Source organism: Coregonus lavaretus (genome assembly GCF_964263955.1).
Source record: "Coregonus lavaretus genome assembly, contig: HAP1_SCAFFOLD_1251, whole genome shotgun sequence".
Taxonomy (NCBI): Eukaryota; Metazoa; Chordata; class Actinopteri; order Salmoniformes; family Salmonidae; genus Coregonus; species Coregonus lavaretus.
In genome coordinates this window covers 125,901-142,236 of record NW_028159744.1, presented here as the reverse complement: position 1 = coordinate 142,236, position 16,336 = coordinate 125,901, and the positions used below count along the sequence as shown (strand labels likewise).

The window sequence follows — 16,336 nt, the reverse complement described above, 5'->3', positions numbered from 1 at the left end:
TTCCTATAAAGCTATGTGGAGTATAATGTAGCTGGACATTGTAAAGTCTGCTTCCTATAAAGCTATGTGTAGTATAATGTAGCTGGACATTGTCAAGTCTGCTTCCTATAAAGCTATGTGGTGTATAATGTAGCTGGACATTGTAAAGTCTGCTTCCTATAAAGCTATGTGGAGTATAATGTAGCTGGACATTGTAAAGTCTGCTTCCTATAAAGCTATGTGTAGTATAATGTAGCTGGACATTGTCAAGTCTGCTTCATATAAAGCTATGTGGAGTATAATGTAGCTGGACATTGTAAAGTCATACATACAATTATATTACTTCTTATTGACATTCAACCTGGGAATGGAAATGTAAGAAATTAATGTACAAACATGTCTAAAATATATCCTGCAACAAAGGACCAGGTGTGAATGTTCTGGGGGGTCTAAGTCTACCCCTAACCAGTTTGAATACACTGTTTGATTTCACCCCCAGACCCCAAAACACACCCCATTCAAAACAGTTTCAACAGCCCCCCACCCGATGCAACTCAATATTAAGAAGGCATACAGTCAGTGTACAGACCAATGCACTACCCCCAGGATCACAACAAGCCCCTCACACCTGGGACCACACACACACAATGTGAATGGAAATATATTATTATATTTTCTATATATTACAATCACAAGAAAGGGTGTTGGTTATTTTAGTTTTCCAAGTAACATTTCTTGGACATGTCCTTACTTTAAAAATAAGCATGTTTGTCTTGTTTGAATCAGCCTAATTCTCTGGTTATAAATAAAATAACCATGATTGGCAGAATGTTTAATTCACATCTCTGGCTATTAATAGATTGTGGAACTATGAAAAATAGGGAATAATGTTCCCAACACACCCACCTCACAGTTCCTACACAGACTCTGAGGCACCATGCAGGTCTGACACCAGAGGAGGCTGGTGGGAGGAGCTATAGGAGGACGGGCTCATTGTAATGGCTGGAATGGAATCAATGGAACGTATCAAACACAAACACATGAAACCACATGTTTGACTGAGTTCCATTTATTCCATTCCAGACGTCACAATGAGCCTGTCCTGCTATAGCTCCTCCCACCAGACTCCACTGCCTGACAACCATTCTATTGTCTTGAGGACTTTACAACCATTTGGTCTGATCAAAGACCAGGACACCCTTTCAAATAGATACATCCTCTCAGCCTTGATGACTAAACTAATCAAAGACTAACACACACACACACACACACACACACCACAGTAATCTGATCATGGTGACTCCACAGTAATAACATTTATAACTCATAAGTCACCAGGTGTGATTTACCTTTGGACAGATGAAACCCTACATCAACTACTGATGACTCTTATGGGAGGAAGTGAGCATTTCACATATTAAGATATAATACAAGGATACTTCCTTTGTGTGTTGTACTTAGTCAATTGAAAATGTGCTTAAAGTTTTGAAAAAACAGCCTTTTTGATGATCTGTTTTGAGTTTTGTATTAAGAGTTGTGAAATTCTACCACATACTTGTGAAAATAGTACAAAAGTGATTATAAAATCTATAATACATGGATACTTCCTTAAATGTACTTATTTTGTGTTATGCAGTTATGTTATTGAAACAGAATAAGTCTAATGAGAGAATAAATAAGTCAAGTCCAACCATTACCTCTCTCCTCTTTCACATCCCTCTATCATCACTCCATGGGTGTGTCCCAATAATCTCTCCTTCCTCCTGAAGTATCATTCCTTCACTACTCCTCTCAAATGTAAAAGCATTGGATTGGTGTTGGCATGGGGTAGAGGGAGTTTACATATACCAGTCATTTCCTTTTAAATCCATGAAGGGAAGTGGACAAGTTCACACTTAGAAAGGAGATAATAGTTCCACACCCCATGTGTCCTGACAGGAATGGAACCATATTGAGGTTGTCTGCTTTCTATACGGTTTGATGTGTGAGTGAGTGAGTGAGTGAGTGAGTGAGTGAGTGAGTGAGTGAGTGAGTGAGTGAGAGAGAGAGAGAGAGAGACAGAGAGAGAGAGAGAGAGAGAGAGAGAGAGAGAGAGAGAGACGGGACATCAGGTAAAGTTCTGGAGATGAGGGAATATGTGTGCAGAAAGAAACCCTCCAGTATGGTTAACCCCAGTTAGGCCCAGTATGGACTATCAATACAAGTGACCATTTAGAATGTGACCCAGTTCAATGGGTCTTAACAGAACTGGGGGATGTCAGCCATGAAGTTGTCTAAACACAACTGGAATATAATTTGTTTGTGATTCATTGTTAATGGACTTTCCATTAGGAACACAGGGGGAAAACCTAACACAACAACACACATAACACACAACCAATAAAAACACAAAGGGGGAGGAAACCACTAAAGTCATTACCATATTGTCATTTTCTAACGACAGGGAGAAAACATGTAAAATCTAGAAGACTACTTTAGATCAGGTCAGAAGAAGCCTAGTGCACTACGTAGGGAACAGGGAGAGATTTGGGACAGAGACAGTAACTCCTGTATGGAAATCTTCATTCTAATGCCAGTGAGCAAATCTCCAATCTCCACCCTATTCCCTATGTAGTGCACTACTTTAGATCTGGTCAGAAGTAGCCTAGTGCACTACGTAGGGAACAGGGTGTCATTTGGGCCAGAGTCAGTAACTCCCCTGGGTATGAATTGTCTCTCTATCTTATCTGTCTTCTATATGATGTTCTCCTCTCCTCCTCTCTTCTCTCCTCTATTCACTCTATTCTATCATCCACACCACATGCCAGCTTCAACACAATCCATTTACAAGTTAAAGACACACCTTGGAATAAATAGCAAAGGAAAACTACTACTAGATGGATTTTTTATTTCCCATCACCATGAATCATATTTAATAACTGAACAGTAGCAGACCTAACTTCATCTGTTCCTGACTCTGGATAGTGGATTAAAAAGACCATCAATCTCCAATGATATTGAAGTACAATTCTGAACATTACTGATATACTGAGTGACAAGTCAAGATATGTGCTGTTTTTATTGTTTGGTTAATAGCACCACCTGCTGGACATGTTTAATATTGCTTGACTGAGCAGTATGGGAGAATAAAATATGCCAAATTTAGGGCCGGTTTCCCGGACGTCTCCATTAAACATGCTTTTTAGTGTAGGACTAGGCTTCATCTGTGTCCGGGAAACCGGCCCATATAGTTCAATTAGCAAGTAAGTAACACTACCTGTTCCATGATACTGAGGAAAATGACATTGAGACAGAGAACCAATTGAGAAAACATTTCAATGGTTCTGAATGACAACCAACATACATTAACAGCATACATCATGATTAATGTAAATGTAGCCAATTAAAACATTGCATTTGATAAAAAATACGTTATTACGTTTTAATTACACTCTGAAGATTAAATCAGTCAGACAAAAATAATTCTACAGAAAAACAGAGTATTATATCTGGGGACCATCACCACCAGCTATAGACTACACCAGCATGACTAGTATCTATGTGGACCCTACTACAGTTTAACCAGCTCAGCTATAGACTACACCAACATGACTAGTATCTATGTGGACCCTACTACAGTTTAACCAGCTCAGCTATAGACTACACCAGCATGACTAGTATCCATGTGGACCCTACTACAGTTTAACCAGCTCAGCTATAGACTACACCAGCATGATTAGTATCTATGTGGACCCTACTACAGTTTAACCAGCTCAGCTATAGACTACACCAGCATGACTAGTATCTATGTGGACCCTACTACAGTTTAACCAGCTCAGCTATAGACTACACCAGCATGACTAGTATCTATGTGGACCCTACTACAGTTTAACCAGCTCAGCTATAGACTACACCAGCATGACTAGTATCTATGTGGACCCTACTACAGTTTAACCAGCTCAGCTATAGACTACACCAGCATGACTAGTATCTATGTGGACCCTACTACAGTTTAACCAGCTCAGCTATAGACTACACCAGCATGACTAGTATCTATGTGGACCCTACTACAGTTTAACCAGCTCAGCAGTACCATAGAGATAAAACCCAGGATAGAGGGGCTGAGTGAATGTGGTCTGGACTGTGTGGAGGAGGGTCATTGTGTCAGAGACACTGTAGAAGGACAGAGTACCTGCCTTGTGATCCAGGTACACTCCTACTCTGGAGGACTGAGGGCCTGATACTTTAGTCTCAACATTATTGTGTCTGAACCAATAATCACCACTAGAGCACTCTAAACTCCAGGACTTGTTATTGTCTCCAAATCCACCATCTGTCTCTGTTCTGCTGATGTCTTTATATGAGACTGCTGTATAAACCCACCACCCACTCCACTCCACCTCCCAGTAACAGCGTCCAGACAGACCCTCTCTACACAGAACCTGCCAGTAGTTGGTGAATCTGTCTGGATGAACAGGATATGGTTGGACTTGGTCTGTATCGGTCACCTTTCTGTTCCCTTCAGACAGAGAGAGGTGTGTGTGTGCTGTGTTTGGGTCCAGTGTGAGCTGACAGGAATCTGGGAGAAGAGCAGAGCAGAGACCAATGAGGGGAGTTAGAACAATAAGTGAAGTCAGATACTGTATCTACCCTGTCTTTGATTAGAGCACAGCAGAGATCAAATCAGAGAAATATGTGCAGTCAGATAGATACCCAGTCTTTGATTAGATCTACTATTGCTATATATTTCTAGAGGGATTGTTAGGAGTGTCAGTAAAAAGAGACTGTTAGTTACTTCAGAATAAAGAGACTCACATTGTAAGAACTGTTCTCTGGTCTTGGGCTCTGGAGGCAGTACAACATCCACTATATTCACTACAGACACACAAACACATTCACAGAGAGAGGGAATGTTATCATCATACCTATATTCCACATGTATATGACTAGTAGGGACCTTTCAATGGTCTAAAGTTGATGTTCTTATTATTTTCAACACACCTGTAGTGGAGATCTTGGTCCATTCTCCTTTAAGGACATCTTCTAGTTTCTCTCTCAGTTCAGACACAGTCTTACTCACATCTCCAAAGTACTGAAGAGGACGGACAACGATGCTGGGTAAGTCTGAAGATACACTGGTACCGGAGAGAGACTGATAACTCTGGAGAGAGAGAGAGAGATAGATAGAGAGAGAGAGAGAGAGAGAGAGAGAGAGAGAGAGAGAGAGAGGGAGAAAGAGAGAGAGAGAGAGAGAGAGAAAGTGAGAGGGAGCAGAACCAAATGATTGAGAGTTTTAATTTCATATCACATGTATCAAGGCAGTTGAGTTACCTGGAGGAAATGGATGTGATCCTCTGTGTGTGAGAGCTGCTCCAGCTCAGTGCTTCTCTTCCTCAGCTCAGCTATCTCCTGCTCCAGTTGCTCCAGGAGTCCTTCAGCTTGACTCACTTGAGCCTTCTCTTGGGCTCTGATCAGCTCCTTCACCTCAGAGCGCCTTCTCTCAATGGAGCGCATCAGCTCGGTAAAGATCTTATCACTGTCCTCCACTGCTGCCTGTGCAGAGCGCTGTTAAGAGAGAGAGAGAGAGACTTGTCTTACTTTAATGAGCCATCCTCATTACACTAACACCCCCACCCCCACACCTAAAAGCACATTGCGTGCCACCAAAACCTCTACACAATCACATTATCCAGTACCCAACACCACAGTACAATACACCAACCAGCACCACATTCCAACCGTCCATCCAACCCCTCCTCTCCAGCCGTACAGACAGCCCCCCTGAGCCCCCATACCTCCTGAAACATCTCCACACTGTTGATCATTTTGTACAACTCAAACTCAACCCTAAGGCGTCAACAGTAATGGCATTACCCTGGCAACACAGAAAAAACATGATGAACAGTCTGTCATTGCAGAAAACGGACACCCCTCCCCAACTCCCAGGTCAACCCGAGCCAACCAGCTATTGGTGTCCAGGGCTCCATGTAATACCATCCACTGGACGACCCCTGACCTTTCCAGCACTGGGAGCTTATAGAGCCCCTCCACCTATACCCTGCCATGCTCTCAGCCCCCACAACCCCCTGCCACTGATGCCCCTTCACTCCCGCTAAGCTCCTGATGTGTCTAACCTTGACACTGAGGGAGTCAGAACGCTGCGACCCTGACCACAAAATGTTTACTAACTTGCGCTGCAGGTCCACAAGCAGACCACCGGGGGCGTTGAGAATGGCCAATTTAAGCCATAGAGAGGATGCCACCAAGTTGTTGATGATCAGCACCCTCCCTCTGTATGCCACTTGGGAGATGAGCCACCTCCACTTCGTCAGCCTCGACACCACCGCTTGTGACACTCCTTCCCAGTTCTTCCTATCCCAACCCTCCGAGCCCAGATACACCCCAAGCATCTTGAGCCACTCACAGCCCCACTGCAACCCCCCTGGAAGCTGCGGAGGTGCCCTGTCCCTCCATGCCCAACATAACAGAGCCTCACTCTTGCCCCAGTTTACCTAAGCAGAAGACGCCCCCTCGTACACCCTCAAACTATTCTCCAGGGCCTGTAGGTTCTGCTCATCCCTAACCAACACAGACGTCATCAGCGTATGCTGACACAGCTATGCCTGTCCCCAACCCTATGCCTGGCTCCCACACTCCCTGTATCCTCCTGCGTAGCAGGCCCAGAAAGGGCTCAATAACAAGAGTGTATAGCTGCCCTGACAGAGGGCATCCCTGGTGAATGCCCCTCCCTACCCAGACTGGCCTACTGAGCCCTCCCCACACCTTGACCATACATGAAGCCCCAGCATACGACCGCGACATTACGTGGTCCTCTGTAGCTCAGCTGGTAGAGCACGGCGCTTGTAACGCCAGGGTAGTGGGTTCAATCCCCGGGACCACCCATACACAAAAATATATGCACGCATGACTGTAAGTCGCTTTGGATAAAAGCGTCTGCTAAATGACATTATTATTATTATTATTATTATTATTATTATTATCCTGTTCTCAGGTTCTGCTCACAGACCATTTTTACATGTGGGTGGTCCCGGGGATCGAACCCACTACCCTGGCATTACAAGCGCCATGCTCTACCAATTGAGCTACAGAGGACCACAGAGTTCTGCCCTTTATAAATCAGAGTACAACTCGACAGACTCATCTCCCCACAACAGAAGTTACCCACCCATCAGGCTCCCTCATCTCCCCACAACAGAAGTTACCCACCCATCAGGCTCCCTCATCTCCCCCACAACAGAAGTTACCCACCCATCAGGCTCCCTCATCTCCCCACAACAGAAGTTACCCACCCATCAGGCTCCCTCCTCTCCCCCACAACAGAAGTTACTCCCCCTTCTGCTGTCCCCACCTCTCCCAAAAGCCTTGGAAGTTTGAGCAAAAAGTGACATCTTGGAAGAGCTTGACATGGAATTTCCAATAGGACACCTTTTTTTTTTTTTTTTTTTTAGTCATTTAGCAGACGCTCTTATCCAGAGCGACTTACAGTTAGTGAATACATATATATATATATATATATATATTTTTTATACTGGCCCCCCGTGGGAAGCGAACCCACAACCCTGGCGTTGCAAACGCCATGCTCTATCAACTGAGCTACATCCCTGCCGGCCATTCCCTCCCCTACCCTGGACGACGCTGGGCCAATTGTGCGCCGCCCATGAGTCTCCCGGTCACGGCCGGCTGCGACAGAGCCTGGATTCGAACCAGGATCTAGTGGCACAGTTAGAACTGTGATGCAGTGCCTTAGACCACTGCGCCACTCAGGAGACCCACCTGCCTGGGCCCTGGTGAAACAGAGAACTGAGCCCTGTACTAGGTGCAGACACATTTTGGAAAGCAAAGACAAGGTCATTGATTTTGGCTCTAACCACTAACAACCTACCCTTACACACCTCTTTTGCTACCCCTGCACTAAGATTTGTGCCATGGCTCAGCACCTGCGCCCCCTTCCACCAGACCCCCAATACACTTCATTAATCACATCACTGTGTGTCTCTTGCAAAAAAATCACGTTTAAATGTTTTTGGCCGAAAATCACCACAATCAGAAACCAGTAGAGAAGCCCATAAAGCCGCCATGCCAGAAAAAATCATCCATTTAAGCAGATTCTGAAGACATGCCCTTAAGAACCCATGACCCATTTTCTCAGCCTATACCGCTTCCTGGGTGAGAGAACACTAAACCCCTCATTCTTCATCACGTGTTGTACTGACCTTACAAACCTTCCAGGATCAATCAAATAAGACTCCAGCAGAACCTTCTTTTTCCCCTTTAGTCTCCATCAGGAACCTAAAAAGTTCTCTCACCGTATATACTGAGCCCTCAGCCTGACTGTCTGTCAGCTCTGGATCCAATGAGCCGTCTGAAAACGAGACCGCCTTGTCCTCCGCTCCCGCAGACTCACCTCCCCCCTCTTCCTCCTCCTCCATTGGCACGGTACCGTCCTCCTCCTCCCCAGTCTCTGCCCCCCTGCACTTCCCCCCTGATCAGTGCCTCTTCCCCAATGACAGGCAATATTTCCTGGGATGAGCCCACCAAGCCTTCGCCCACCGGAGTCTCTGTTACTACAGAAACCTGCCTCAGCTCATGTAGCCCAGCTGCAACCCTCCCCACCACCGCTTTCTCCACGGCCTGCGCACCACCACTTGAACATGCTCTACTCTCCTCCTTCCTGGTACCACCACCACTTGACCCTGCTCTAATCTCCTCCCTCCTGGTACCACCACCACTTGACCCTGCTCTACTCTCCTCCCTCCTGGTACCACCACCACTTGACCCTGCTCTACTCTCCTCCCTCCTGGTACCACCACCACTTGACCCTGCTCTACTCTCCTCCCTCCTGGTACCACCACCACTTGACCCTGCTCTACTCTCCTCCCTCCTGGTACCACCACCACTTGACCCTGCTCTACTCTCCTCCCTCCTGGTACCACCACCACTTGACCCTGCTCTACTCTCCTCCTTCCTGGTACCACCACCACTTGACCCTGCTCTACTCTCCTCCCTCCTGGTACCACCACCACTTGACCCTGCTCTACTCTCCTCCCTCCTGGTACCACCACCACTTGACCCTGCTCTACTCTCCTCCCTCCTGGTACCACCACCACTTGACCCTGCTCTACTCTCCTCCTTCCTGGTACCACCACCACTTGACCCTGCTCTATTCTCCTCCCTCCTGGTACCACCACCACTTGACCCTGCTCTACTCTCCTCCCTCCTGGTACCACCACCACTTGACCCTGCTCTACTCTCCTCCCTCCTGGTACCACCACCACTTGACCCTGCTCTACTCTCCTCCTCCTGGTACCACCACCACTTGACCCTGCTCTACTCTCCTCCTTCCTGGTACCACCACCACTTGACCCTGCTCTACTCTCCTCCTTCCTGGTACCACCACCACTTGACCCTGCTCTACTCTCCTCCCTCCTGGTACCACCACCACTTGACCCTGCTCTACTCTCCTCCCTCCTGGTACCACCACCACTTGACCCTGCTCTACTCTCCTCCTTCCTGGTACCACCACCACTTGACCCTGCTCTACTCTCCTCCTTCCTGGTACCACCACCACTTGACCCTGCTCTACTCTCCTCCCTCCTGGTACCACCACCACTTGACCCTGCTCTACTCTCCTCCCTCCTGGTACCACCACCACTTGACCCTGCTCTACTCTCCTCCCTCCTGGTACCACCACCACTTGACCCTGCTCTACTCTCCTCCCTCCTGGTACCACCACCACTTGACCCTGCTCTACTCTCCTCCCTCCTTGTACCACCACCACTTGACCCTGCTTTACACTCCTCCCTCCTGGTACCACCACCACTTGACCCTGCTCTACTCTCCTCCCTCCTGGTACCACCACCACTTGACCCTGCTCTACTCTCCTCCCTCCTGGTACCACCACCACTTGACCCTGCTCTACTCTCCTCCCTCCTGGTACCACCACCACTTGACCCTGCTCTACTCTCCTCCCTCCTGGTACCACCACCACTTGACCCTGCTCTACTCTCCTCCCTCCTGGTACCACCACCACTTTACCCTGCTCTACTCTCCTCCTTCCTGGTACCACCACCACTTGACCCTGCTCTACTCTCCTCCTTCCTGGTACCACCACCACTTGACCCTGCTCTACTCTCCTCCCTCCTGGTACCACCACCACTTGACCCTGCTCTACTCTCCTCCTTCCTGGTACCACCACCACTTGACCCTGCTCTACTCTCCTCCCTCCTGGTACCACCACCACTTGACCCTGCTCTACACTCCTCCCTCCTGGTACCACCACCACTTGACCCTGCTCTACTCTCCTCCCTCCTGGTACCACCACCACTTGACCCTGCTCTACTCTCCTCCCTCCTGGTACCACCACCACTTGACCCTGCTCTACTCTCCTCCCTCCTGGTACCACCACCACTTGACCCTGCTCTACTCTCCTCCCTCCTGGTACCACCACCACTTGACAACTTTCATGTTTTGAAATTATACTTCATTACTATAATGATTATCAATAAGCCTAAACATTAATTCAGTCACCTCTGGTCGACAAAAACGTATTTTCCTAGTACATTAATTGTCAAATTCATCAACCAGCATCGAGCACTCTGCCTTCTCAGGCAAGCGAGGGGCATGTTGAGGTAAATATGCTAACCGCCAAGGTTGCATTATGTCATTTATTGGTGGGCTGGAAGATGCAGTGTTTTTTCTTTTCTATTCAGAGGCTATTTACTCCCAATATGAGATCATTTTATATAGAAGGTTTTTATAATGCATGTTTACTAGGGTTGAGGTTAGGGCATCTGAGTAGGGATTATTTGGGTTCAATACCTGTCCTACCTATCAATCATATTGCTGCTTGTAGCCTATAACTGATGATCCCCACACTAGAAACACCCAAAACTATCTGTGCTAGCAAACCCTGTGTTCCACCCCTCCCCTGTGTAACCTTGAAGTTTGTTAAGAAACAAACACTTGTCTACGAAAAGAGACATGTTTAACGGATTCCGCTTGGCACCCAGCCGAGAGCACACGGAAACCACTTGCAAATTTACCAAAACTAACCAACTACTTGGGGTCTGTTCGGAAGCAATAAACGGAGGCAGATTAGCCACCACAACTCTTATCGAAAGAGGCGACATCTACACCAACACACCCCTCACAACAAGACAAACCTTTTTCATTAACACAACCACCGCCTTGTTCATTCTGGATGCAGAGTCCAGATGTTCCGCTCCAACCTGTTCGCCGACCATGAGCAAAACTTCCTCCACACCTTTCTCCGGAACGCACCCGAAGCGACAGCGTTTCTTCTCCACTCGGTTGAGGCCATCACGCCGCCCTAACAAACTACCCCTACTCCCCCCTCAACTCTAAACGATAAACAGTGGAAACCAATAAACAAACCCTCCACCTTGAGAAAATACATTCAGAAAATACGCAAGAACCAAAAGAAAAAAGAATAGTAGCCCTCCTCACGAACCACAAATCTCTCACACAACCAACTTCTTCTTCTATGATATAATGGCGGTCCACAAACCAACATTAAAGGTGCATGCCGCCACCTACTGTGCTGGAGTGTGTGGTCAATCACGGTTTCCAACATTTCTAAATCCTCCTACCTAACTCAGTACTTCTGAGAAAATAAAGAAGAGCCCTACTAACTTCTAATAGACCCTCCCCCATCCCCAAAATCCCTTCCAACCCCCCCCCCCAACCCCGTCCAACCTCAATGACCCTACACTTCAATCTTTCCCTCCCTTCAACATACTTACAACAATATAACAACACATGCTCCACCGTTTCATCGACCGTACCTTCCAGACACAAACCATTCCCATGCTTGCCAACCAGATGTAATGACGAGATCAATGTACAATGTCCTAAGAGCAATCTAGTAAACACCACATCTTCCTTCCTAATCTGACTTATGAATCTTGGTCCATCGACCTTTCTGTAAAACTGTAAACTATTCATATAAATGCCAGCTCTTTTAGCTAACTGGTCTACAATTTCATTCCCTTCCACACCCGAATGTGCTGGGACCCAGCAGAATCTCACTACTACACCCATTCTCTCAATTCTCCATAATAACATTAATACCTCCAATAGCAGGTCACTCCTATTAGATTTACCAGATGATAAACTATTCAATACAGACAGAGAATCTGAGTATACTATAATTCTAACAGGTTGTACGTCCTCCACCCACTGGAGGGCAACTATTATCGCCAACAGTTCAACTGAGTATACTGACAGTTCATCTGTTAGTCTTCTACATATCTGCACATCAAATTCAGGAACGTAAACGCCTGCTCCTGTGAGCCCACTATCTGGGTCCTTGGATCCGTCTGTGAAAAGCGGTAGAAAAGCATAAAAACTTCTACCAATGTAATTGTCAACCAGTTTCACTATATCACTGACTTCTGACCAATCTTTCCTTTTCTCTACCAAGGTTAGATCAACAACCGGGTCTGGGAGTAACCATGGAGGAACATCCCCTATCACCACAGAAGGGCCAACCTCCAACTCCCTCAAACCACTCTCATCAGCAAGCTTTCCAACTGTCCAACCAAAACCACTGCCTTGTCTACTAGGATATTCCCAACAGTCATCTAGAACAGTAGCAGTGGGATGCTCAACCTCACAGCCTTTCAAACCAATAAGATAATGACAATTTTCTACGCTGTATATCCAAAGGCATCTCTCCTGCCTCCACCAGTAAGGCACATACAGATGTTGATTTAAATGCACCAATACATATCCTTAAAGCTATATACTGGATTCTGTCCAGCTTCTGAAGCCAAGTCTTTACCTCTGTTCCATAAACTATACACCAGTAATCAATTGTCGTCCTGATCAGAGCTCTATAAATATCCATCAATGATTATCTGTCAGCACCCCATTCATAACCAGAGACCCACACAACCAACTACTGCGAAAGTTAATGAATGAGAGAGACAGAGACATCGTTACAACACTGTACATTGCCATAATATAACGGTTCTTCTTCTTTGGAGTTTAACTGCGGTTGGCATCCAATATGTTGCATTACCGCCCCAACTGGACTATAATATGAATCTATTTTACTTTGTGATACAAAATGGGAAAAGGGGAAAGGAACATTTAATTAAAAACCTTCCAACTAACCCTACACTCATTAAATACCCACTACCCCATTCCACTACTTTGACCCTATCTGCTCCTGCACCATGCCAACGGCCTGGGAGGACGGGACACCACCACTCAACACACCCTGTAACTCTTCTGAAGTCAAATCTTGTATGCCCAAATACTTCTCTGCAGCTGCCACCACAACATCAATTTTCTGTGATTGACAATCCATTTCTGCGGTATAGTTGATAACCATTGCTATGAACTCTAAGAAGCTAACTTTACTAAAGCATATATCACTCATTGGCCTATCCCTCTGTGCTGGCACAGATCTACTACTCACAGGGATCCTCTCAGGATCTCTCACCCTTGACCCATCCTCCTCTACTTTCTTCACTGCCTCAGCATACGACACCTTCTGCACTACTCTGACTCTAGCCACCTCAACCTGCCTCTCTCGCACCGGACACTTCCGATCCCCAGCAACATGGGCATCCCAACAGTTGACACACACAACTTTATCCACCGAAACTACACAATCCTCTATCCCATGCCCTCCTGCACACTTCCCACATCTTGGAATCTCCCTCCTACAAACTGCTGCAACATGACCATAAACGTTGCACCTGAATCAGCACAGTGGATTCGGCACAAAGTTCTAACATGATAACTGATATATCCTACATTTACTTTATCGGGTAAAGACTCAAAATTCAAAAGGACTGACAGTGACTCCTCTGTTTCACCACGCTCACCACCGGATCTGTGTTGCACCAAACGGCGGGAATCACAAACCCCAGCAGTCTTCAACCTTAATTGATCCACTTCTACACTTAACGCTACCCCAGAAATCACTCCTTTCAATGGTGTCCTGTTCCTAAGAGCAAAGCAAGAAACAGATCTTGACCCAAGTTGCGTGACACGGAGCGCCCACTCCCTCTGGTCAGAAGAAACACAAACAAATATCACAAGTCCACTACAGGTTACCTTCACTGATTCAACTGCACCCAACTCCTTTCCCACCCACCCTGAAACCACAAATGGATCTGCCAAAAGATATGGATCCACTTTGTCCTACAATGTATCTCCTACTGCACCAGATTCTTCTTTATCATGTCCATTGATGCCAGGCTCTGGTTCTGAGCTCTTCACCACACCTTCTACCTCACTTAACTCTCCCTCATTCATTTCCATTTCACCTCCAGAACTCAGTCTGGCGAATGGCTCACTCTGTTTGCACTTGAATTATAACATTTGAAATGTCTCTATTCCTTTGAACATTTTGTGAGTGTAATGTTTACTGTTCATTTCTGAATGTTTATTTCACTTTTGTTTATTATTTATTTCACTTGCTTTGTTAATGTAAACTTATGTTTCCCATGCCAATAAAGCCATTTGAATTGATTTGAATTGAGAAAGAGAGAGAGAGAGAGAGAGAGAGAGAGAGAGAGAGAGAGAGAGAGAGAGAGAGAGAGAGAGAGAGAGAGAGAGAGAGAGAGAGAGAGAGGGGGGGGGGGGAGGGCTCCATGTTAATGTATAGGGGACATGAGTCAGTCAAGGTTACTCATGGTTATGTGATGAAGTAGCCCCGCCTGCGATTTCAAAATCAGTGTCGGCCCTCAGCCCAATAGGGAATGTCCTCTTGGTGTAACGGTCAAGCTGTTGCTTTCTCCCGCGGTAGACCTGGTTCATATCCCGTCGGTTACATTAAGCAGTCTATTCTCTGAACAGAGTCCAGACAGCATGTTCCCAACAGTGAGGTCAGTGGGATTGGAGAGAGTCCCCTCTCCCTCTCTCTGTCTCTCTCTCTCTCTCTCTCTCTCTGACTGGAAGAGAGAAGTGAAATTGTGTGTCTCCTCTGGTCAACAATACTCACCTTGAGAGACTCCACAGCCTGTTGGAGCTCCTTCAGCTCCTTCTCTCTCTCCTGGAATCTCTGCTGGACCTTCTGCTGACTCATCCCCAGCTGCCTCTGTGGAGAATCACTCTTCAATGAGCTATCAAGCTTTATTTGTCCAGTAGATCAATATTATAGTAATGTGACATAGGGCCCATAGAGAGGAAGGTCTAAAATCTTGAGGAAGTCCCTTTATCATATGACATTATCTATGTTGCTATGTTAATGATTATAGTTTTTATGGTAGACGTACATGTATCAAGGGGTTGAGACTGAACTTTGAACTCCTAAAAGGGCATTCGGAATGATAATAGTGTTTGACTTCAGAAAATGGTGATACATTGGGAGCAAACTCAATATACTCTAGGTCTGTGTTCATATTTGTTCTGCTGAGGATCGATTTCATTTGATATCTCTCATATTCAAACAGCCTTAGTTCCTACTGTATCTTTAATTATTTGTTTATCAGACAGTCACCAACAAGTAGTTCTGGTCTTACCTGTTTCTCAGTCCTCTCTGCTGCAGCTGACACTGTATCATGGCCTTTATGTTCATCCATTGTACACAGCATACAGATACACTGCTGATCGGTACGACAGAAAACCTCCAGCAGTTTGTCATGATGAGAGCAGATCTTCTCCTGTAGTTGTGCGGTGGCTTTGACCAGCTTGTGCTTCTTGAAAGCAGGAGATTCATAGTGAGGTTGGAGGTGAGTCTCACAGTAAGAGGCCAGACACACCAGACAGGACATGAGGGCTTTCTGCTTTCTGGTCCCAGTGCAGACATCACATGCCACATCTCCAGGTCCAGCATAGCACAGAGCAGGAGGGGGAGCAGCCTGGAGTCCTGTCTTCTTCAGTTTCTCCACCAACTCAGCCAACATGTTATTTTTCCTCAGATTAGGCCTTGGAGTGAAGGTCTCTCTGCACTGAGGACAGCTATAGACACCTTTCAGATCATCCTGATCCCAGCTTTCTTTAATACAGCCCATACAGTAGCTGTGTCCACAGGCAGTAGTCACCGGCTCCTTCAGTGGATCCAGACAGATGGAGCAACAGAACAGTTCCTGATTCTCTGCCATTTTGGTGCACTCTCCCGTAGGTTAAGCAATGGCAGTGTCAAAGATGACTTTCTGTTCAGTGTCAAAGATGACATTCTGTTTCATGGAACTCTACACCAGAGGACAGGAAGTGGCTTCCTACTTGACTGTGTACTCTGTATGTAGAGGGGATGTGGTTTCTTTGATAAGGAAGTGTGACAGAGTGTTGGGTAGTAGGCAGAGATGGTTAGTATTTATGTTTGAAATACATATTTTAATTACTTCTGAATATTTTGTCATTTGAATTACACTGGGCTTAA

At 46.1% G+C, this 16,336-nt stretch overlaps 1 protein-coding gene across 1 annotated transcript; it reads right to left on the bottom strand.

The window, feature by feature from the left end:
* Positions 1-2,849: 2,849 nt before the first annotated feature.
* On the bottom strand, positions 2,850-16,118 carry LOC311122481 (tripartite motif-containing protein 16-like). Its single transcript, XM_084196828.1, has 6 exons — positions 15,477-16,118; positions 14,957-15,052; positions 5,290-5,523; positions 4,960-5,119; positions 4,774-4,833; positions 2,850-4,537 (listed from the first exon to the last, which is right to left on the bottom strand). Exons 1-6 carry the CDS (start codon positions 16,056-16,058, stop codon positions 4,026-4,028), a joined length of 1,644 nt encoding a protein of 547 aa, XP_084052954.1. The 5' UTR covers positions 16,059-16,118; the 3' UTR covers positions 2,850-4,025.
* Positions 16,119-16,336: the final 218 nt, after the last annotated feature.

Excerpts from the sequence above, each read along its gene's own strand:
- LOC311122481 (XM_084196828.1), bottom strand. The coding sequence starts at position 16,058 with ATGGCAGAGAATCAGGAACTGTTCTGTTGCTCCATCTGTCTGGATCCA. Across the intron at positions 4,834-4,959 it reads GACCAAGATCTCCACTACAG|TGAATATAGTGGATGTTGTA; the intron begins GTGTGTTGAAAA and ends GTGTGTCTGTAG. Across the intron at positions 4,538-4,773 it reads CAGAGAACAGTTCTTACAAT|ATTCCTGTCAGCTCACACTG; the intron begins GTGAGTCTCTTT and ends CTCTTCTCCCAG.